The following is a 23,781-nucleotide window of genomic DNA, read 5'->3' as shown; positions in this document are numbered from 1 at the left end:
TGCTGATAATTACACGTGTGAAAATTTGGCAACCTAAGCATACAAATTGCTGTTACTTTATGAACAAATGCCAGATTTTACAAGCATGGATACTAAAGGGGAGCCAGTTAAGGAGCCCAGCTTGAAAACTAAAAAATGTGGGCTTCACAAGTTTAAAACACTAGAGAGGTAAGTGTTATTGCCTCCTCAATTTTTTCTGCAAATCCCAGGCTATTAGCTGATGCTTACACATGCCTCAAAGCAGGTATAAATCCTAACATCAGACAAATAGAAGAGACAGTGATCTGCTCACATATAGACCATCAAACAGAAAAAAAGCAGACTAGCTGGTGTGCAGATCAAAGGATTTATTTTCAAGTACATGACGTGGCCACGTTTCGCCTATAAGGCTGCGTCAGGGGTGTAAGATACACTAATAAGGGGTTAAAAGGTGCTTCCCCTTAGTTAGCATATCCGTATCCAAGACAGCCTGACTAAGGTGCATTAGCATTTTTAGTGCGCACTAACCATGTAGGCACCCATAGGAATAGTATGGGTGCCTACACGGTTAGTGCACGCTAGTGGTTAGTGCATACTAAAAATGCTAGCGCATCCTTAGCGCTGCTTAGTAAACAGGAGCGATAATTTGTCCATACCTGAGGCTGAATTGTTGCAGGATTATGCAGTTTATATCCTTCTAGCTTGTAGTATAAACAAGTCACATACCCCACTTTTGGTGCCTTTTCACTCAGTGGGTCACATATAGTAATGAGATGCAAATCATGAAAATGCTTGTAATGCAGCTTATTACTGTTCCAATGCTGTAACACATTGTAGGGCTAAAACAATGGTAAAATAACTGTAGCCAAAAGCTTGGGTCATTTTACTGTCCCAGGAGCACTGGGCCTCAAACTGTGGACAGATACTCCCAGGCCACATCTGAGTGCCTGCAGTGGTTCATCTGCCACCCTCTAATGAACACCCCCCGAATCATGATCCCCAAACCTCGAGTACACATTAGCCCTCTCCCCCCTGCATATCAGTCTCCATGCACATTATGCTGCACACATAAACTCCCCTGCACATAAGCCTCTCACACACACAAGCCCCACCGATATCAAACCCCTCCCACACACAAATAGACTCCTGTCCTTACCCTTGGATCCTATCGAGCAGTACCTGGTGGTCTAGTGGGTCTGTGGGCAGGAGCAATCCCCGATCATTCTTTCCCTTGCTGGCACCTTCTCTCAAAATGGTGCCCCTAAAGGTAGTCTTGCAGTACTACCGCTAGGAGTCATCTTTCCTTGTTACTGTTTGGCTAAAGATGGCTAAAATGGCTAAATATGTAAAAAGAGGTGACCAGACTTTTTTCAGATATATTGGAGAAAAGAAAAGAGTTAGGAATGGAATTGCAAGACTGAAAGATAATGATAATGGCTATGTGGAGAGTGATGAAGATAAAGCGAATGTGCTAAACAATTATTTCTCCTTGGTGTTCATGGAGGAAAATCCTGGAGAAAGACCGCGGTTGGCTGCCGAGGAAACGTCTGGGAATGGAGTGGATTTGGCGCCATTTACGGAAGAAAGAGTTTATAAACAACTGGAGAATCTGAAGGTGAACAAAGCTATGGGGCCGGATGGGATACATCCCAGGATACTGAAGGAGCTCAGAGAGGTCCTGGTGGGACCTCTTAAAGATTTATTTAATAGATGTTTAGAGACGGGAGAGGTTCCGCGAGATTGGAGATGAGCGGATGTGGTCCCTCTTCACAAAAGTGGAGACAGGGAAGAAGTGGGAAACTACAGACCGGTAAGTCTCATGTTGGTGGTAGGAAAAATAATGGAGTCGCTGCTGAAAGAAAGGATAGTTAACTTTCTAGAAACCGACGGGTTACAGGACTCAAGGCAACATGGCTTTACCAAAGGAAAATCCTGCCAAACTAATCTTATTGACTTTTTTGACTGGGTGACCAAAGAACTGGATGAGGGACGTGCACTAGATATAATCTACTTGGACTTCAGCAAAGCCTTTGAAACGGTCTCCCACAGAAGACTCGTGAATAAGATGAAAGGGTTGAACTTAGGACCGAAAGTGGTGGACTGGATACGAAACTGGTTGACCGACAGGTGGCAGAGAGTGGGGGTAAATGGAATCTGCTCGGAGGAAAGGAAGGTGAGCAGTGGAGTTCCTGAGGGGTCAGTGCTGGGGCCTATTCTGTTTAATATATTTGTGGGAGATATTGCTGAAGGGTTGAAAGGAAAGGTGTGCCTTTTTGCGGATGACACGAAAATAGCCAATAGAGTGGATACCCTGGAGGGAGTAGAAACAATGAGAAGGGATCTCCGAACATTAGAAGAATGGTCCAGGGTCTAGCAGTTAAAATTTAATGCCAAAAAGTGTAGAGTGATGCACTTGGGGTGCGGAAACCCAAAAGAGAGACACCGAATAGGAGGGGAGAGATTAGTAAGCTTGACTCAGGAGAGAGATCTTGGGATGTTGGTGTCGGAGGATCTGAAAGTGAAGAAACAATGCGACAAGGCGACGGCCATGGACAGAAGGATGCTACGTTGCATAGAGAGGGGCATAACCAGCAGAAGAAAGGAGGTGTTGATGCCCCTCTACAAGTCATTGGTGAGGCCCCATTTGGAGTATTATGTTCAGTTTTGGAGGCCGTATCTTGCTAAAGATGGAAAAAGACTGGAAGCGGTGCAAAGAAAAGCTACGAAAATGGTATGGGATTTGTGTTGCAAACCGTACGAGGAGAGACTTGCTGACATGAACATGTATACCTTGGAGGAAAGGAGAAACAGGGGTGATATGATACAGACATTCAAATATTTGAAAGGTATTAATCCGCAAACGAACTTTTTCCGGAGACGGGAAGGCGGTAGAACTAGAGGACATGAATTGAGGTTGAAGGGGGGCAGACTCAGGACTAATGTCAGGAAGTATTTTTTCATGGAGAGGGTGGTGGATATGTGGCATGCCCTCCCGAGGGAGATGGTGGAGATGAAAACGGTAATGGAATTCAAACATGCGTGGGATAAACACAAAGGAATCCTGTTTAGAAGGAATGGTTCTGTGGAATCTTAGTGGAGATTGGGTGGTGATGCCGGTAATTGGGGAAACAAAATGGAAGCTGGGCATACTTCAACGGTCTATGCCCTGATTGTGACTGAACAGATAGGGATAGGCTGGAGTGTAAATTTAAGGGACTTCGATATTAGCTTCAGAACTTAGTACAAAAACAGTAGTGGGCAGACTTCTACAGTCTGTGCCCTGAGAAAGGCAAGGACAAATCAAACTCGGGTATACATATAAAGTATCACATACCATGTAAAATGAGTTTATCTTGTTGGGCAGACTGGATGGACCGTACAGGTTTTTATCTGCCGTCATTTACTATGTTACTATGTTACTGTATGTACAGAGAAAGTGGTGACTCCTGTAGTAAATCAAGGTGCGTTAAAATCTTGCCTTTCACTGCACCTTAATAACTCCCACCACCCCAAATGTCATTCCAAAATCCATTTCAGATCATGTGCAATAATTCGATTTAACTAAATAATTACAATAATCACTCCAGAATACCCTTCTTAATTTCTGGTTTTAGTCACTCTCAGCTCTGATTTGGAAAGAAAAGCAACATACTAAAGCACTGGGAAGAATGACTCATATCTACACTTTCATTACTGTTTGACTGAATGGGAAAAAGAGTCTGAGCTACCTTTTCACACAGAAAGTTCAGTGGTGTTGTCAAGGAGTCCTGCAGCTGAAAGGCCTCATTGAATTTTAATGTTCTGAACAAAAATCTGTTGACTGACTAAGCACTTAAGAATTAATAAATGTTTTGTTTTTGTGTGGTTCTTTGAAAGACTTTGTTTTCTTTTTCAGTTAGTATCTTGACTTTGGGGAAAGGACTGAACAGATGTTTTCATTTTGAATGCAGTGTTTAGGGAACACAGTGTTTCCTTTCAGAATACACCTGACTTTTTAAATAGGATAAATGTTTTCATTTAGTCTGTCTGGTTTTGTTTGTTTTATTTTTAACATTTTCTGGATGCTGTTAGGTTTAATTTGGTACAAACGTTGAATTTCCTTTTGGTTAAGAGAGATCAATCGAGGATACCACGGAAAGACTTGATCCTATTAAAACCAATTGTAACAGACTGAGAATTAACCTAAGTAGCAACTATTAAATCTTCCTGAAACACTAAACTGGAGAGCTTTGTGCTGAAATATTAAAGAAAGCATGGGCCTATTTAGCTGGGTATTGTCTGACAGTCACCAGTAATGGACTGCTTCAGTTGAGGGGGGGGAGGAGTTAGGTGCCTTAGACAAATCAGCATTCCTGTGAATTTTGTTCTTTGGTAGAGCAGTTCAATTACCATTAGGATGTCTGGTGGGTTTCTTCCACCTCCTTCTTTTTGTTGTTGTTTGATTTTAAAATTAATTGCAACTGTCAGATTGAGGACTTTTCAACCATTTTGGGTATTTGACAAGTATTTGTCAAAGAATAGGCCCCAGACTGAAACTTGTAGGAGTTTATACTGCCCATACCTCTTTGTATGCATAAGGCATACAATAGCCTAACTGAAACCTATGAACCAACGTCTGACTGCAATATAACCGTCATGTCATGGCTACTACATGACTTCCATTGTGTATTGATAAGACAATTCTAGGAACATCTGCATTTCTCTCTGGTGCAGAACCTACAGAGTGAGATTTAATTACATGAAATGAGGTTACTCTCATTAGGGCCACCAGCAGTTCCCAGTTCTGATAAGGTGGGCCTACAAGGCCAGGGTCCTCATTATATTTTCTGCAGAACATCTATCCTGGACTATACTGATAACATCCACCTTCTAGTCAGCTCAGTGGTCCTAATTAGCCAAGGCCTTGCCTCATTTACTATCCACATGCAAGAGAGAAGGCGAGACTCTCGGGAAGCAGAAGGGGTGAGAGGCAGTATCATACTTCAATGGTCTAGTAGATACGATAGAAATCATTTCTATGTTAAAAGTGTGAGTTAGGACCTATGGCATGTGGTTCCTTAGGTTATTATTAATTTGTCTGTTAGCTTTTTATCAGGAATAAATATTAGTTGTACTGTTGTTGCTACCTCACTGTTCAAGTACTAATACGTTTTGCTGCTAACTTTGCAATTGCTTTACCACAATAATATATAATACTAGTAAAAAAGGCCCGTTTCTGACACAAATGAAACGGGCGCTAGCAAGGTTTTCTTCGGGTCCCCTGCAGCCTCCCATGTCCAGCGACCCTCCTCTCCCCCTGCGCCCACTGCAGCCACCCATGACCAGCAAACCTCCTCTCTCCCCTGCCCCCCCTCACCCACCCATGTCCAGCAACCCTCCTCTCTCCCCTGCCCCCCTCCAGCCACCCATGTCCAGAGACCCTCCTCTCTCCCCTGCCCCCCTCCAGCCACACATGTCCAGCAACCCTCCTCTGGACATGGATCAGCTGTGAGAGATGGTTTTTGTTTCCTGGGTTCTGAAGTTGACATCATAATGGCTACGGTGATGTCAGCCTGATCTACGGAGCCTAGCAGACCAACTCGGAAGAAGCCACGGTCCCAGGCAGCAAGGCAGAACATTGGAGGTGAGAATTATTATATAGGATGTATTTTTATATTACCAATAAATTGTAATATATTTCCAAAGTATGGCATTCTTCTCTCACATTGCCAGCAAAACCTTCATGTGAACCTTTTCTTTGTGCTGAGACCACTTTAGGGCAAAATCAAACTCCTAACAGATGGGAAAAACTACAAATTCTAACCAGAGTAATTATTAGCAAATTAGCTTATCAGCTAATCACCTAATTATCCCTGCAAACTGTCATGGTATCCTGGGACTTTCTTAAGTAAGCAGTGGGTGATCAGAGCCTATGTAGTCCGATGATAACATAACTTGAGTGGTCCTGATAGAGAGGACCACAGAGAATGGTTACCTCATTTCTTCTTATTGGCCTGAGGGCCAAATTTAGCAGTTGTCCCAAGAAGTGATCTAGTAGCTCTAACATAATTTACTTTTGAATAGTAGTCATGGGTACCTGGATGATAATGATGATGATCTGTTTATTGTTCTCAGTCATTGTATTTAATGCTAATGTAGAAATTTGTTGTTAGACATTAGTTTGGTCCAAGGAAACAAAGCTGGTGGTCTGCAAAGGCTATGGTAGCAGAAGAAATGAGCCATTGCTCCTGTCCCTCTCCAAATGCAAAATAAATTAAGATTGTGGCCTCTGTTGGCAATCAGTGGCATGTATATGTGTAGGTATGAAAAATGGCAGACAAACATGTAAGTTACAAAATATTAACTTACATGTATACATTGTTGAGTTTCCTCCATTTATTATTTCAATATGTATCTTGTGAACTGACTGCTCTCACTGCCCATGCAGGAAAATACACACGCACTCCTGCCTGCATTTTAGAAATGGCTCCATGTTGGAAGATGTTTTGGGAAAATATGACAGGAACTGTACACTTCCCAACATGGATGTGTCAATTCTGGTTTCTACAATATATCTAAAATGGAAATAAATGTGATCGATCTTTCAATTTAAATAAATTACATATAAATTTACAGGCAAGACTTTTAATAAAATGGGCTGGATTGGCCACGCTTTCTGGTTAGCTAATCACATTTACAGGCCAAGAAGATAAATCTTTATGTCCACATATTTTTCAATTAGTTGGGCTTAGGTTAGTCATTGGAATTTATGGCAACACAGAACTTTCAGCAGCCATCTTTGAAAGCCAATGACTTTGTAGTTTTCCTGTAAACTACATGTTAAAATATATGTGTCCACTGAATATGTAAATGTTATGACTACTAACATACATGCATAGATGTGCACATCTAGGTGAATATATGACAGTACACACCTAACTAGTATTCTGTAGATATAGGACTAACTTATATAAGCGGGGGGGGGGGGGGGAGGCTCACTCTTATGCATGTAACTTACAGTATAGTTCAAGTTAGTCATGCCCTTGCTGTATGTATAAACTTAAATACAAAAGGGCTCACACTTACTGCCTTGGTACCTGCCATGTTGATTCCATGTATGTTTCTGTATATATGCCAGTTCTATTGGTGGTATAAGTGTGGACACCTAACTGGTAGGTGTGCCAATACCTGGTTCTGCTAATATTCTATAACAGAACCTAGGCATTTATAATCTGCTTAACCATCGGGTTCAAGGTGGAGGGCAATTGTGTATTATAAGCAGGTACTTTCTCTGTCCCTAGAGGGCTCACCGTGTTGGGGGGGGGGGGGGGTTATTGTACCTGAGATAATGGAGGGTTAAGTGACTTGCCCAGGGTCACAAGCAGAAAGTTTGAATATCTTTCCTTTAGCAAAAGGACAGTAGCAGCTTGCTGTTACAGAGGGAACTTAACATCAATGTTTGGTTAAAATATTTATTTATTTATTTATTTGTTTGTTTATTTATTTATTTATTTATTTATTTATTTATGGCATGTATACCCCGCTCTTTCCCGCTCGGTAGCAGGCTCAATGCGGCTTACAGGAAATGGTACAGAGTATCATAGAGACATCATAAAGTAAGGTACAGGTACACAGAGTATGGTACGAAGTGTAGCAGAGATGATCCAGTTTGGTTAAAATATGAAAATTAAAGCTATGGTGGATCTTGTTTCATTGCAATTAATAAGTGCTCTTTAAACATAATGCACTATTGACATTCTTTAAACTTTAGGTACTGTTTTTTATTTAATGCTGTTATACTATTCATATATTATGGATTTTTACTTCGAGCTTTGTCTATCAGGCACCAGCTACTCAGAAATCAATCCCTATTCATGTTAGAAAAATATAGAAGTATTTAGTCTTTAGAAAAGTGTTAACAACTTTTTATTTAAGAAATATCTAAAAGTGCAATCTGTATTTTCTAATTTCTTTGATTTTAAACTTTAAAGGCCCTGTTTACTAAGCAGCATTATAGGCACATTAACATTTTTAATGCGCATTAACCATGCACGTGCCTATAATATCCCTATAGGCACCTACATGGTTAGCACGCATGATTAGTGTAGGTGCACTAAAAACACTAACGCACCTTAGTAAACAGGGTCCTAATTGTTACTTCCCACGGATTGCTTGATTTACTTGTCTGTAATCCGCGTAGAACTTGTAAGGTGTTTGTTGAATATGAGAACATTGGTAATGTAACATATACTTATATCATTATAACTAGATACCCTGTTATTTATTATTTATTACTTACTGAGATATGGAAGGTTTTAGTTAACAAATTAAAGGAGCCCTTTTTCAAAGCTGTGGTAAGCACTAATGTGTGCTTACCGTAACAAAAAAATGGCTTACTATGGGGTGCGCTGAGGCAGTTAACATGAAGAAATTGAACCAACAACAGGCATGCTAAAAATTAAACACCTTCTTCAAGACAGGTATTAATATTTCAAGCTTTAATGAGTAAGCCCATGGAAAATAGCCAAAAAGCTCAGGAAACTCTTACTGACATATAACAATCCCTTATTTACATTACTGCAATCTATACTGTATAGTAGAGAATTGCATGGAGACAGAAATCTAACCCATCCCCGCCTGTCCCTGTGGTGAATCTAACCCTTCCCTGCCCATCCTAATCTAATCTGTCTCCACCACAAGTAATCTCCTCCATCCCAGTCCCTGCCACACCACAGTCACCTTGCCCCCCCCCCAAGACAGAGATCTGCATGAAAAATGTATTTTTATTATTTTGACTTATGAAAACCACTTGTCCATGAAACATGCTTAAAGCAGAATAATCCATTTGTACAAAAGAGATGAGGTGAATATGTGATTCCATGTGACCCAACGAAAGGAGAGTTTAATTTTGCGTCCAATCTTTATAACACCAGGCTTTCCAAGACAGTTAAGATGAATCCATAAGTAAACAAGACATCCTCACTGAAATTTGGCCATGTATTACTATATAGTATAGAACAGTGTAAAAAATAATTACAAAATACAGCCTTTGATAGTGCTGTTTCTACCAGCTACAATCATTTTTGAAGCTTTTTTTCTGTGATATTCAGTTTTTATTTCATTATATTTATATCTGCTTATGAGAAGCTTTATCAAGGTCAGGTATACACAAAAAGTAGCACATATGAGTTTATCTTGTTGGGCAGACTGGATGAACCGTGCAGGTCTTTTTCTGCCATCATCTACTATGCTACTATGTTCAAATAAATTAAAAAGCTGTCAAATAAGTACAAAATAAATCTTTTGTCCTCCACCTTTTAAGGCATTGCCCATCCAACTGGATCAGCTTTTAGCTTTTTACAGATGAACCATGCATAGGCAGTTCCTTATTTTTAATAATCTTTTGCTATTGTTTTGGGTGAACCAGTATGGTGCAATCTCTGCCTACTGGCTTCACCCTTTGGGCTAGATAGCCTCATACCGTCTTCTGTTCTCAATCTAACCTCCTTGCCCCTTACTTCCCTGCATCCACACTCCCACCCTTTTTACAGCCCCCTCTCTCCCACCCTCATACACGACTGCATCCACCTCCCTTCCAGTCCTGGGTGCCCTCCCCGCACATACCTAAAGTCACCCTGGCGGTCTAGAGCCAGATGCACTAAAGTCGTCGGTAATTCCCGTTCCCTACTGATTCCATAGCGAATCGGTAGGGAACGGGAATGCATCAACAATAGGGAATGCAAATGAGCTACTCGTTGTAGCTCACTTGCATTCGCTATTTTCCTCAGTTGCCAGTCGGAGAATTGGAACGTCCCTTTCGATTATGCACCTCTTTCTGGTCTCTTCAGCCAATCAAAGCGCGTTTAGCTGGCTGGTGTCAGCTAAACGCACTCTGATTGGCTGAAGAGACCAGGAAGAGGTGCATAATCGAAAGGGACGTCCTGATTCTCCGGCAACCATGGAAAATAGAAAAATTTGCTGTGGAGGGGTAAGTGGCGCGGCAAAGACAAAATAGAAGGGGGAAAAAACCGCCTCAGTCACGAGCGCTGGCAGAGCGAAAAATGGCAAAAAAAAGACGTCCCTCACAAGCACAGGGAGAGTACGTCCATAAAGGACGCCCCTCACATGCGCTCGCTGCTTTTTTTTTTCTTTTTTACCTTTTTTGGGGGGCCCTTGTCCTTTCCGATTCCCTCACAGGAGCCCTAACGAGAAGTGCAGACCTCCCGTTAGGGTTCCTAGGGTAAGGGAATCAGAAAAACGGTAGTGCATCTCATTATAATAGGCTGCAATGGTAGTGCAGCTCATTATAATAGCTTTTGAATAATTTGCATTCCATTTTCGTTGCCTGCTACTGTGACAGGGAAAATGCCCTTAGTGCATGCCCCCAGTAAACTACTTGCGTTTTAAACTGGCTGGAACCAGTTTAAAACGCAAGTTGTGGGCTCGTTAGGTTTAGTGCATCTGGCCCCTAGTGGCTTGCTTCAGGGCAGAAAAGACCCCCACTCTTTCCTGCCTGCTGCCACTGATCCTCTCACTGCCACTGCTTGGTTAAAATGGCTGCCAAGACGAGGAGTCACGTGATGCAGTTGGAGCGATAGCAACGTTTTGCTGCTGCTCTGCGGACCCCGCTCGCTCCCGGCGCCCTACAAATTGATTGACCTCAAACTACACTAACCTCGTCCCATCAAAGTGTGGTGGAAGGTGCATGGACCCATTTCTCGTACCCATGCCGCTTGGAAGCACGAGGAAGAGCTCCAAAAACGAAAAAGAAAAGATCCTGATAATGAGCGGCGAATCCAAGATGGCGGCCGCGTCGCCGCGAGGCGAGGCGGAATTTACCGCCAGACAGCTCTCGCAGCTAGTAGCGGCGGTGGGCACAGCGTTAGAGCCTCGATTCCTCACATTAGAGGGGAAGCTGGAAAAACTGGACAGCCGATTGGGAGAAATCAATAGCAGAACCGCGGAGGTGGAAAGGAGAGTATCTGAAATCGAAGAAACTTGGCAGCAACAAGAACCAGAACTTTCCAACCTAAAAAAACGCCTGGCAGCCCAAGAGGAGAAGCTGGATGAGCTAGAAAACAGAGCCAGACGATGCAACCTTAGGCTGGTGGGACTGCCTGAAACAATTCCGGATAAAAATCTGGGCACGCTGCTTGAAAGTTGGATGTCTAAAGAATTTGCTATCTCAGACAGCAGAGGCCCACTATGCATTGAAAGAGCACATAGGCTGGGGAAACCACGCCTAAATGGAGCTAAACCTAGAGTGGTAATTATAAAAATTCACAACTATATCCACAAAGAAGAAATCCTACAGGGATTCCGCCAGAAAAGAGATTCGCTTAACTACGCAGGTGCCAAGATTCGCATATTTCAAGATTACTCAGCCAGTATACAAGAAAGGAGAAGGAAATTTCACCCGGTGTGTACAACTTTGATCGAACAAAATACCAGGTTTATGTTGCTTTACCCTGCCACTCTAAAAATTATGGAAAATGGGAAGTGGATATCATTACTTCAGAACACTTAGCACGACAACATATTAATCAAGAGCTGAAAAGCCAGGAAGCGCCGGCTTGAACCAGTTCTGAGCACATGGTGGTGAGCACATTCTGCAGTTGATTGAACTGTCTTGATGGGACAAACAGCATTGTAAAGACGTGATACATAGAGGTCATAGTTTATGTGTTTTATTATTGCATTGATGGGCCTGGGGGTGAGTGGGGAACCGGCACGTTGTGATTCTGCCTAGATGGGGTTATCCATCTTGGGGCCAATCTTGGAGCAAAGGGGGGGAATAAGGGGGTTAGACACAGGGAGGGAGGGAGGGAGGGGGGTGGGCAAGGACGGGAGGGCAGAGATAGCAGTGGAGCCATGTTATAAAATAGCGAAGAAGTTCTTAATAATGTTTGTTCTCACAAATGGAGTATTTGGGACAATGGAAAATCTCCCACATTCTGAATGTACCCTCTGGGGGAGGCTGGGCCCCTGGAGGAATAATTTGATGATGTTTAAAATAGTTTCAATGAAATGCAGAAAAGATCAGTCGAACTAGTCTTAAGATTTTGTCATGGAATGTCTCAGGAGTCACATCACCTGTAAAACGATACAAAATTCTGACACAGATAAAGAGACAAGGTATAGACATTGCATGTTTACAGGAAACAAAGTTATCTGACTCAGAACATAAAAAATTATGTCAGCGCTGGGTGGGGGAAAGCCACTTCTCCTCTTCGGGTAATAGGAGGAGCGGGGTAGCAATACTTATTCGTAAGGGATTACCCTGCACAGTAAAGCTAATCCATAAAGACAATGAGGGACGACTTGTACTTCTACAAATAAACTACCAAGGGCAAAAGTTTTACGTTTGTGCAATATATGCCCCAAACACATATAGCTCAGCTTTTTTCCAGTCCCTTATAACCCTAGGACTACAACACAGCGATGCTCCCTGGATATGGGCGGGAGATTTTAATCAAGTGCTAGACCCGAATCTAGATAGATCCTCGTCAACCGCCATTCCCGGGTTAGGTAAAGGAAAGGGGATACCAATGCTCTGCAAACACCTCCAACTAATTGATCCATGGCGCACCCTTCATCCCACAACAAAAGACTACACACATCAGTCTAAAGTACATTCCTCCTGGTCCAGAATTGACTACATACTAATATCACAACACTGGTTCTTTAAAGTCCAGCAAGCCATCATTGGCCCGATGGAAATATCGGACCATAACATGATATGGGTGGAGATCAATGTGGGTGGAGGTGGTGGAGGAAGCAACAAATGGAGATTTCCTGCATACTTATACCGAGATAAGCAATTATTAGAACACATGCAAGAAAAATGGCAATTGTATGAAGATACAAACTTATTATCATGTGATTCTCCTACAATAGACTGGGAAGCCTCTAAGGCGGTCATGCGGGGAGAAATAATAGCATTTCAGTGTGCTAGGAAAAAACGCCTGGCAGCCGGCATACTACAACTAGAATCAGCTTATATAAAGGCCAAGAGAAAATACTTAAGTAATCCCACAATACTTAATAGAGACTTAATGTCGGCAGCCTTAGTAGCATTGAATTCCCTGATACATGAGCAAACAAAGAAACAATTAATAGCGCGACGTTTGAATTTTCAAAGATTTGGGAACAAGTCTGGGAAATTATTGACAAGAGTGGCCAGGGCAACTACCACCCAGCGATTTATCCCCTCGATTGAAAATGCCAGGGGAGACAAGTTCAATCAGCTACAGGACATAGTAAATGCATTCCATGAGCACTTTTCACAGATGTATACTTCACAAAATAGGGTCCAAGGCCCCCTAACTACAGATTACTTAGAGGATGCAAAAATGCCACGATTGCCAGAGGAAGCCAGGCAAATACTATCTAAACCTTTGCAAACACAAGAAGTATTCAAAGTAATAAAAAATTTACAAATAGGGTCGGCGCCAGGATTGGACGGCTTCTCACATGAGTACTATAAAATGCTAACGCCACAACTATGTGGAGCACTAACTGACTACCTAGAAGCAGTGGTTGCCAGGGGAGCCTTTTCACCCAGAGAAAATGAGGCGTTAATCACCCTAATACCTAAACCAGGCAAACCTAAAGATCAAGTAGAATCTTATAGGCCTATTTCCCTCATTAACGTCGATGTAAAGATTCTATCCCGAATCCTGGCAAATAGATTGATGCGTTACTTACCAGTATTAATTGGAGAACACCAGGTGGGGTTTGTAAAAGGCCGTCAAGCAGTTCAGCAGGTACGGAAAGCACTATTGGCAGTGGCATATGGGCAAGCTACAGGGGACCCTCTCATATTGGTTAGCCTAGATGCAGCCAAAGCATTTGACAAAGTTAATTGGGACTATATGTTCCAAGTACTTGAATATACAGGCTTGGATGGCTGGTTTTTGAAAGCTACAAAAACACTGTACAAAAACACTACAGCACAACTACTAATAAATGGTACCAGGTCTAAGCCATTCGGAGTAGAACGTGGTACTAGACAGGGGTGCCCGCTTTCCCCTTTACTATTTCTCATATATTTAGAACCGCTGTTGCGTACCATGCTTTTGGACCCAGACATACAGGGAGTTACGCTTCATGGGACACAAATTAAGACCCTGGCTTTTGCCGATGATATGCTTCTCACACTCACTCAACCAAAAACCTCAGTTCAACGTCTATTAGAAGTCATAGACGAATTTGGGTTCTACTCAGGATTGCAATTAAACCTGCAAAAATCACTGGCCCTTTCAGTACAAGACGCGGTGCAGGAGGAGTGGGAGGGTCCTTTTCCCTTTCAATGGGCGCAGGGCTCACTTAAGTACCTAGGGGTCAAGGTACCGAGAGATCTAACAAAGCTATATAAGGAAAATATGGACCCCTTGATGAGACATACAGGGGAGGCTCTGCAGGGGTGGCAGGGCTTACCTTTGTCTTTAAGGGGAAGAATCACTATGTATAACATGTTTATATTTCCCAAATGGACATATACCTTCCAGATGATTCCTGCTGTACTGGGATATAAGGAGGAGAGGTGGCTAAAAAAAACCCTTACAGCATTTTTGTGGCAAGGAAAGCGCGCACGTATTGGCTTACATAAACTTATGAGACCGTGCCTAAAAGGAGGGCTGGGGCTGCTTGATCTAAAGCTTATTTCAATTGCTTGTAACCTGAGACATTTATCAGATTGGTTTCGTTCTAGAGAGTTTTTCTCCTGTACGAAAGTGGAAACCCTGTTGATGGCCCCAATGGGATTTGCTTATTGGCTGCAAGCCCCTCCAGGGGAACTCCCAAACCTGGGCCCATATAGATTTCTATTGAACCCTTTGCGGAAGACATGGAAATGGTTGAGTAAAAAACACAAATGGAATAGTGGGGTGTCCCCATTATTACCTATTAAAGGTAACTCAGCATTCCCGGAGGGAGGACAATCTATGCTATTTAGGAAATGGGAAATGTGTGGCATTAAATATCTATTCCAAGTGGTGTCGGAGACAGGGATTATTAAAACATTTCAGGCCCTGTGTACAGAATTTGGACTTGGACAAAAAGACTATTTTCAATATTTGCAACTTAAACATTACATATGCACGTTGCCGGCCATGGCTCTCACCCAACAAATATGGGAATCAATGAGCGAGATGATGGGCCTAGAAGCACAATTAAAAGTACCACTAAAATACTTTCATCATCACTTAAGAGACTTACAGGAAACACCTGACTACACGCAGGTGTCACAGCAATGGCATCAGGAGCTCCGATGGAAACTGGATCCAGAGCAGATAAAACTGAGCTTAAAGAGTGTGTACAGTGTGACGGAGAATGTAACCTGGCAGGAGATGCATTATAAATTTATCATGAGAATGTATATATCACCACACCGGGCCTACAAGGCGACTTTGAGAGCAACAGACGACTGCCCAAAATGTGGAACGAGGGGGGCATCTCTGGGACATATGTTCTGGCACTGCCCAAGGGTAAAGCCCTTCTGGATAGAACTTGGACATCAAGTATCACAAATGTGGAACATACACTGGCAGCCAACACCAGGACAATTATTTGATGTCTTTAAAATTGGCGGCAAGTCACCAGAGAGACTCAAAGAGTTTTTGAAAAGAGTAATTCTGATGGGCAAACGTACCATATTACAACTATGGTTACAACCAGACCCACCTGAAGCACCACAATGGCGTGGTGCTATGATGCAATGTTGTATGTTGGAAAAAAAAAAGTGGGAGACTTAGCCTCAAGGAAGGGAGACCAGTTCTGTAAAACCTGGCTCCCGTTTTGGGATACCTTGACACCCGTTGTGAGAAGCAGGATATTGAATTGTTAACAGAACTTGTAGCGGAATAGTTGAGGGTGGGAGAGGGGGGGGAGGGGGGAGGGAACATACAAAAAAAGTTGATGACATTATCGTATGTACTGTTTGCATTATTTGATGTGCTATGTTCATGTTATCAATAAAATGATATGGAAAAAAAAAAAATGGCTGCCAAGACTTCAAGCTATGGCCTCGCAAGACTTCCACTGAAGACTTGCAAGGCCACTGCCTGAAGTCTCGGCAGTCATTTTAAACAAGCGGCGGCAGCAAGAGGATCAGCAGCAGCAGGAAGAAAACAGTGGGGACCTTTCCTGCCCTGAAGCAAGCCATTAGACCTTCAGGGTGACAAGGTATGTGCGGGAAGGGAAAACAAAGCTCGGTTCGATGTTGTACCATTCTGCAGGAACCCCAAAGGACACAGGTCCATCTCCACAGGATTCCCGTGGACCTCGGTCCATCCCCGCAGGATCCCTGTGGACCTGGAGGGGATCTTCATTATCCCCATTCCCGTGCAGCTCTCTCCTGCATAGCACACTGTTTTCATTTGCACAGAAGACCTGTAAAGTGCATTCTAAACTCCTATGCGAAGGTGTCAATATCACTTTAGATGACCAACTGTTTATTTAGTATAGATATGTGCATTCTTTCAAATGAAGACAAATAAATAATTCTTTGCAATAGTTGTTTAGTTTCCTCCCATGATAAATAGGTGGTGTTACACTGGATTCAAGCCTTCAGAGGAAATACTTTTAATTGCTCTTATTTCATCCTGATGCTCTCACCTGGCATACTTTAACTATAATCACATATCATTTCCATTTAATATGAAACATTATCTCCTGCTGGTATCTTCTGCAACCACAGGGACTACTGCTTCATTAAAGGAAGCCTCCTAATGTGATACCTAATTCAAATAAATCACCTAACCTACCAATGAGTTTGTCTAATTACTTGCAAATGCTTCATGCAAAATCAAATGCTAAAGGGTTCAGTTTCAAAGCAGGTAATTAGCATTACATGAATTTCCTCCATAAATGGAAAATATTGGCTTTCAGTTTTGTTTGTTAGGTTTTTTTTTTTTTTTGTCTTCCTGTGCCTTTATTCAGATCTCCTTCAGATTGCTGGTTACCTGCTGTGTTGGCATAATCATATCCCATGAAAACGATCCCTTGTGGCTTATATCAGCTTACTGACCTGTAGCATTTGTAAGTAGCCTTCTTGCGGGTCACATAGCAGTGAAGAGATCCGATGATTATTCCTCATGCATCTTAAATTGTTGTCTTTTGTTGAAGGGAAAATCTGTCTTATAACTGTTATCCTTCCAACAGAACTGTGCACAAGTTCTAATATATCTGCATCACTGATTTCCTGTGGAAGAAAAAAAATCATTATATGTGTATGGATGTGGATCATTTAGTTTTAATCAATAAAAATTGACAGTCAATTAAGTAATTTGTTTGGTATAAGTTAAACTGTCATATGCAAGGGCTGGCCCAGTGGATCACTAGCAGAACATAAGAACATAAGAATAGCCATACTGGGTCAGAACAATGGTCCATCTAGCCCAGTATCCTTCTTCCACCAGTGGCCAATCCAGGTCACAAGTACCTGGCAGAAACCCAAATAGTAGCAACATTCCATGCTACTAATCCCAGGGCAAGCAGTGGCTATCTCAATAACAGATTATGGACTTTTCCTCCAGGAACTTGTCTAAACTTTTTTTAAACCCTGATATGTTAACTGCTGTCACAACATCCTCTGGCAATGAGTTCCAGTGATTAACTAGTAGTGCCGCATGGTTTAGAAATGGGGAATTTGTGTGCTGTGGATTTTGTGCATAGGAGAGTTTACTTTGAGATACCAGCCCCTTAAAGGATCCTTGGGTGAGAGGACAGGGATATAAGTTCCGGTTTCCAAGATTTTTATGCATATTACCATAGTGGTAATATCTGTCAATATTTGTGGAAACGTATTCCTGCAAATGTGGGATTTACTAAAGGCTTAACACACAGACATGGGAAGCAACTGCTTGCCCTGGGATTTGTAGTATGGAGTGTTGCCATGATTTGGTTTTCTGCCAGGTACTTGTGATCTGGCTTGGCCACTGTTTGTAAAACAGGATACTGGGCTAGATGGACCATTGGTCTGACTCAGTATGGCTACTCTTATGTTCTTATGTACGTTTATGTACATGGAGGAAGGGATGAGTAAAATGTATTTAAAAGTATAATGCATATTTAAAATATAATTCATTTTAATCATCTCATAAATGTGTAATAGATTTGTTATACTGCCTTCTGTGGTACAAATTTACATATATGCAGTAATTTCCTTTGTCCCTCGTGGGCTCAAAATCTAAGTTTCATACCTGGGATAATGGAGAATTAAGTGATTTGAACAGGGTCACAAGGATCTGTAGTGGGAATCAAACTCAGTTTCCCATGTTCTCAACCCACTGTACTAACCAATAAGCTATTGGTTCTTCAGTTCTATGATCACTCTCAAAAATGGATCTCTTTATGCCTTAAGGGGGTAATTTGTAGCTGCCAATGTAAATTTTTTATTTATTGAGATATATTAACTGCTTTTATGAAGAGTTTCACTCAAGGTGGTGTATAGTAGGTACATGAAACAATGTTGTTAAAAGCACAACTCAGGCATTCGCACTCCCACACTTCCCAAAATTCCATTCTCAAAGTAAAAATTGAATCTCAGACATTTTTCCATATGGCAATAATCAACTACAGCTTTATTCACAAATTCCTTTTTCAAGTTTCATAAGCATTCCCACATTTCAGCAAATTCTAATTTCCCTACATCAAATGAATAATAGTTAACAAGGACTTAAACTGTTGGTTAGACGGGATCAAACTAACCACAACTGCAAAAACAACTGTAGAGGTACATTCTCCATCTCTCCCCAAGGCAAGGTCTGTGGTAACACTAAACTCTACCCATCCATTGACTATAGTATGGCAAATCAATCAACAAAACAGGGAGGGAAGGGAGGGTCACAAAACTCCCTCTCGTCTGGGTTCTTATCACAAAAAACAGTGCCCGCCAAGCCCAAGGAATCCTCCAGCGTCAGAGGCTATCTCTGATTGGTAACAGAACCCTCTTACCCTCTTAATCAGAGATGCCGTCTCCAGCTTTCTCTTCCCAATCACTTAACCCCTCCCCATACCTCAAATTCCTTACAAAATGACCAAATGTAAGAATATACACAATCAATGTGGTAAACCTGAGATGGCAAACTGAATTCTAGTAATATGAGTAACACGATACAGGGGATCATTTTCAAAGAACTTAGACTTACAAAGCTCCATAGGTTACTCACATAACTTTGTATGTCTGAGTGCTTTGAAAATACACCTCACAGTATCAGAAATATAAACAATCATAAATCAGACATATGATAAATATCAGCAGAATACGAATTAGGCAGCATGGAAGAACATTCATATAACATAAATATGATATTCACAAGGTCAGCAAAATATAAAAGAACCACCTTAATAGGCATGTATTAGAATATTCAAGTAACATTGATATGATGCTAATGTTGTACATACAATATGATGAAACATCTTAATAAGTAGCCAAAGGGAAAAATGTAGTTGATTTATAAATAGGGGCATGGTGGGTACTGCACAGTCAATAGAATAAATAGATGGGTGGCTAAACTAAAAGTAAATTATATGTGCAGTTGAATAACTAGTCTAAGTCACCACATATATTAAAGGCTTTGGAGAAGAACCAGACTTTCTCAAGTTAGTAGTGGACACTTTGGGAGTTAGTTCCAGAGTATGGGGGCTACTCCTGAGAAGGTTCATTAGCAGGTATCACATCATGCAATTTCTTTTGATAGTAAGGCTCCTTCTGAAGACCTTAGAGATCTCACATACAGAGCTAAATTAGGTACTCTTGTCCAATTTGCCTGAGGGTCTTGAAATCAAAGTTAAAGTTTTAAATTTGGTCCTAAAGGCACCTAACAGGCCCAAACTCTGTAAAGAAAAGTAGGCACTCTAAGATAGAGACTTTACAGAAAGAGATGATTCAAATTACTGAATTTAAAATGGCTGCAATAAAAGATAATATGGAATTAAGAAGAAAACTAGAGCAAATGGAGAACTTTAACAGAAGACTAAATCTTCAACTACTTAATTTTCCTAAATTAGTAAGGATTCCCCCATTGGAAATTTTTACAAGATTCTTGAGAGAAAATTTAAATTTTCCACATGAGGCAATCCCGCCATTAAATAAAATATATTATATACCTAATACAATTAAAAAAGTAGAAGGAGAGAAATCAATGGACTTAAATAACATTACAGTCATTTTGGAACAATCTATAGAAGAGGCAACCGAAAGAGTAACCTTGATTGTTTCTTTTGTCTTCCAGCAAGATTTGAACTCAGTAATGAGACTTTATTTCAAAACTACAAATTGTATATTTGGAGGACAAAAAATCTGGATTTATCCAGATGTAACAAAGACTACCCAACAAAAAAGAAAATTGTTTCTTTCTATGAGGTCTAAAACAATAGAAATAGGAGGATCCTTCCTTTTTGCATACCCATGTAAATGTGTTGTAAGGTTAAACCAAACAAAATATGTGTTTTTTAATCCTGATCAGCTTAAATCTTTCCTAGACTCAAAACAACGATAGAGACTTTGAAGGAGTAAAACGAGAATGCAGGCGGCATCAATTTCTTTCTTTATTAATTTTGAGATAAATACAATGTAATCTTCACAAATTCCTACCCCCCCCCCTCCTTATTGAGGTCTAATGAAGCTAAATGATGTGTTACTATTGAGGAAAGTAAATTCCTGTATGTTTATTTTGTTTCTAAAGCTGTATTTCACTTAGCAGTTTTTGTATGTCTGCTTAGTTGTAAAAATTCAATAAATAAAAATTATAAAAAAAAAGAAAAGTAGGCACCTACTTTCCTTTACAGAATACCAGTGTGACCAGGTAGATATGCAAATATGCACTTAGACATGAGCTCTTATGCCAGCCATAGAGCTGACATGTGGGTACCTAAGTGTTGGTGATATGCTTGTAACTTATAGTATTCAATAAATTACATGTGTAAATGAGCGTCCTGCCCAACTTCCAATCAGGGGTTATGCTTGACAAAAAATTATAAGGGATATGTACTTTAAACTAAGGTTAGTAAGGAGACTAAGGGCCTTGTTTACTAAGCAGCGTTGTAGGCGTGTTTAACCCGTGTTAACCATGTATACGCATTAACCATGTACGTGCCTACAATATCTCTATAGGCACCTACATGGTTAGCATGCGTGTGAAGTGTAGGCGCACTAAAAAAAACTAATGCACCTTAGTAAACAGGGCCCTAAGGAATCTATTAAATCCCAATAATTTTAGAACTGTATTACAAGGTCTGATAACACCATGTTTCATTTATGTGAATGCACTGCTGTTGGGATTCCAGAAAATACAGATAAAAGCACTGCAGATAGCGCAGAATTCGGTAGCCAGAGTACTAACTGGGAATAGCCATTCAGAACATATCATTCCTGTATTGAAAAATTCACATTGGTTGCCCTTAGAACAAAGGATACCTTTTAAAATCCTTTTTTTGGTGTTTAAAATTTACAACATCAAGCTTCATCCATTAATCTGCTGGTTTTTCCATTATATCATCTTGTCCGTCTAGAGGAATTTAGACACAAGATTTTTGATATTGCTGGACCTACAATATGGAATAAACTACCCATGATAATTAGAAATATTACCAATTTTAAAGAGTTCAAAAAAGAACTTAAAATTGTTTTGTTTTTTGCAAGCCTACAGCTGGGGAGATGCTTGAATATCTGTCATTAAATGTACAATATAAACTACACAGAATTGTATCTTATTCTAACACATTCTTGTAATTTGTTTTTGCATTGTTTGCATATTGTATTGTCTCTTTTGTTTTATTATCAATGTTCTTATTTTAATCCACTTAGAATGATGGATAATGCAGAATATTAGTGTTATCATAAATAAATAAATACAAATTCTATATATGGCTCCTTGAAAATCAGCACCGAAAAACCATGCGGTTAGTGTGATTCTATAAACTATGCCTAAAGTTAGAATATACTCACACACTGTTCTTGTGACTAAAATTTAGGCAAGTCCATTTAGACCACCTAAAACCAGGCCTAAATGCCTGCGTCTAAGTTAGACGCAGATTGGATGTATTCTATAATAGTGCACGTGGAGGAGCATAATCGAACGGAAACACCTATCTCCATGGGCGTTTATCTCCAAGAATGGGTCCGTGAAAGGGCGGGCCGAACAGTATTTTCGAAAAAATGGACGTTTTTGAGCTGGGCGTTTGTTTTTGTTAGCAATAATGGAAACTAAAAACGCCCAGCTCAAAAACGTCCTAATCCGAGCCATTTGGTCGTGGGAGGGGCCACAATTCGTAGTACACTCGCTCCCCTGATATGCCAGGACACCAACTGGGCACCTTAGGTCAGTGCGGTGGACTTCAGAAAAAGCTCCCACATGCATAGCTCCCTTACCACGGGTGCTGAGCTCCTAACCCCCTCCCCCAAAACCCACTACCCACAAATGTACAACACTACCATAGCTCTTAGGGGTGAAGGGAGCACCTACATGTGGGTACAGTGGGTTTTGGAGGCCTCCCATTTACCAGCACAAGTGTTGCAGGTGGGGGGGATGGGCCTGGGTCCACTTGGCTGAAGTGCACTGCGGTACCCACTAAAAGTGCTCCAGGGACCTGCATACACGCAGGCCTCTAGGACTGGTTGCTGCTATATAACATTGGCACACCAGTTGACACCTGAAGACTAATCTCTCCAAAAACGTCCTTTTTTGGAATAACCGCCTTTACTCACAGTTAACTGCAGATCAGAGGTTGTGCCCCACTGGCAACGAGTCTCCCTGGTACTGAGATGAGCAGTAGGTCAGAGCTGGCAGAATGCTGTACAATGCCCTCTTTCAGCCACATTCAAGGTAAGAACTAAGTTCTGTAATGTGGCTAACACAGGAAAGGGAACTAAAACTGGCTTACAAAAATGGCCACTACCACATGGACTACAACAGGAAACACAACAGGGCACACTCTGACCCAGTAGGCAGGAGGAAAAGCACCATGGGAGAAGAGCCTACCAACTACCAACATCGTGAGACTGTAACACAAGCTAATGAAATCACGGAGTTCAATACCCTACACCCACCACAATGCAATGGTGATGTGACCCTGTACTGCACCCGAGAGCCACATCTGACACAGGGAAAGGCTGTGAGAGGATCAAACACATTCTGCTGTCATGGAGGTGGGTACGGCATTTGAGGCTGGCAAACAGGCTAGAAAAAAGTTTTTAAAGTGGGGGTTTTTTGGTGGGAGGGGGTTAGTGACCACTGGGGGAGTCCGGGGAGATCATCCCCAATTCCCTCCAGTGGTCATCTGGGCAGTTGGAGCACTTTTTTGGGACTTGTCCGTGAAAAAAAAGGGTCCAAAAAAAGTGACCCAAAATCGCGGTCAAAACGCCTTTTTTTTCAATTATAAGCTAAAGACGCCCATCTCTCCTCGGCTGATAATCATGCCCCAGTTCCGCCTCCACCACGCCTCCGACACACTCCATCAACTTTATTCATTTCCATGACGGAGTGCAGTTGGAAACGCCCAAAATCGACTTTCGATTATACCGATTTGGGCGCCTTTGCGAGACAAACGTCTATCTCCCGATTTAGGTCGCACTATAGGCATTTTTCTCTTTCGAAAATAAGCTGGATAGTTTTCTGAAATTCCCACAACCAACCCATTCCCCGCCCATGGCCATGCCCCCTTTTCAACTGCGCACATTAGAATTTACATGCGCTGCATTATAGAATACACTTAGAAAGTTGTGCACATTAACTCTACTTAAAGCCAATTAGTGCCAGTAATTGGTTAAGTATCAATTATTGGCGTTGATTGTCTTCTTAATCAATTAAGTTGAATGCA

At 41.4% G+C, this 23,781-nt stretch overlaps 1 protein-coding gene across 1 annotated transcript in view; it reads right to left on the bottom strand.

The window, feature by feature from the left end:
* The window catches only part of GRID1 (glutamate ionotropic receptor delta type subunit 1), a 1,935,592-nt gene that overhangs the window by 509,090 nt on the left and 1,402,721 nt on the right, over nucleotides 1-23,781 (bottom strand). The window contains exon 6 of the mRNA XM_030203368.1: nucleotides 16,988-17,161. Within this exon, the coding sequence (XP_030059228.1) occupies nucleotides 16,988-17,161 (174 nt within the window). The remainder of the gene's footprint in view (nucleotides 1-16,987; nucleotides 17,162-23,781) is intronic.

This window comes from Microcaecilia unicolor, chromosome 5, assembly GCF_901765095.1.
Source record: "Microcaecilia unicolor chromosome 5, aMicUni1.1, whole genome shotgun sequence".
Classification (NCBI taxonomy): domain Eukaryota; kingdom Metazoa; phylum Chordata; class Amphibia; order Gymnophiona; family Siphonopidae; genus Microcaecilia; species Microcaecilia unicolor.
The sequence above is the reverse complement of the archived record's forward strand: the minus strand, read 5'-3'. Positions and strand labels throughout refer to the sequence as shown.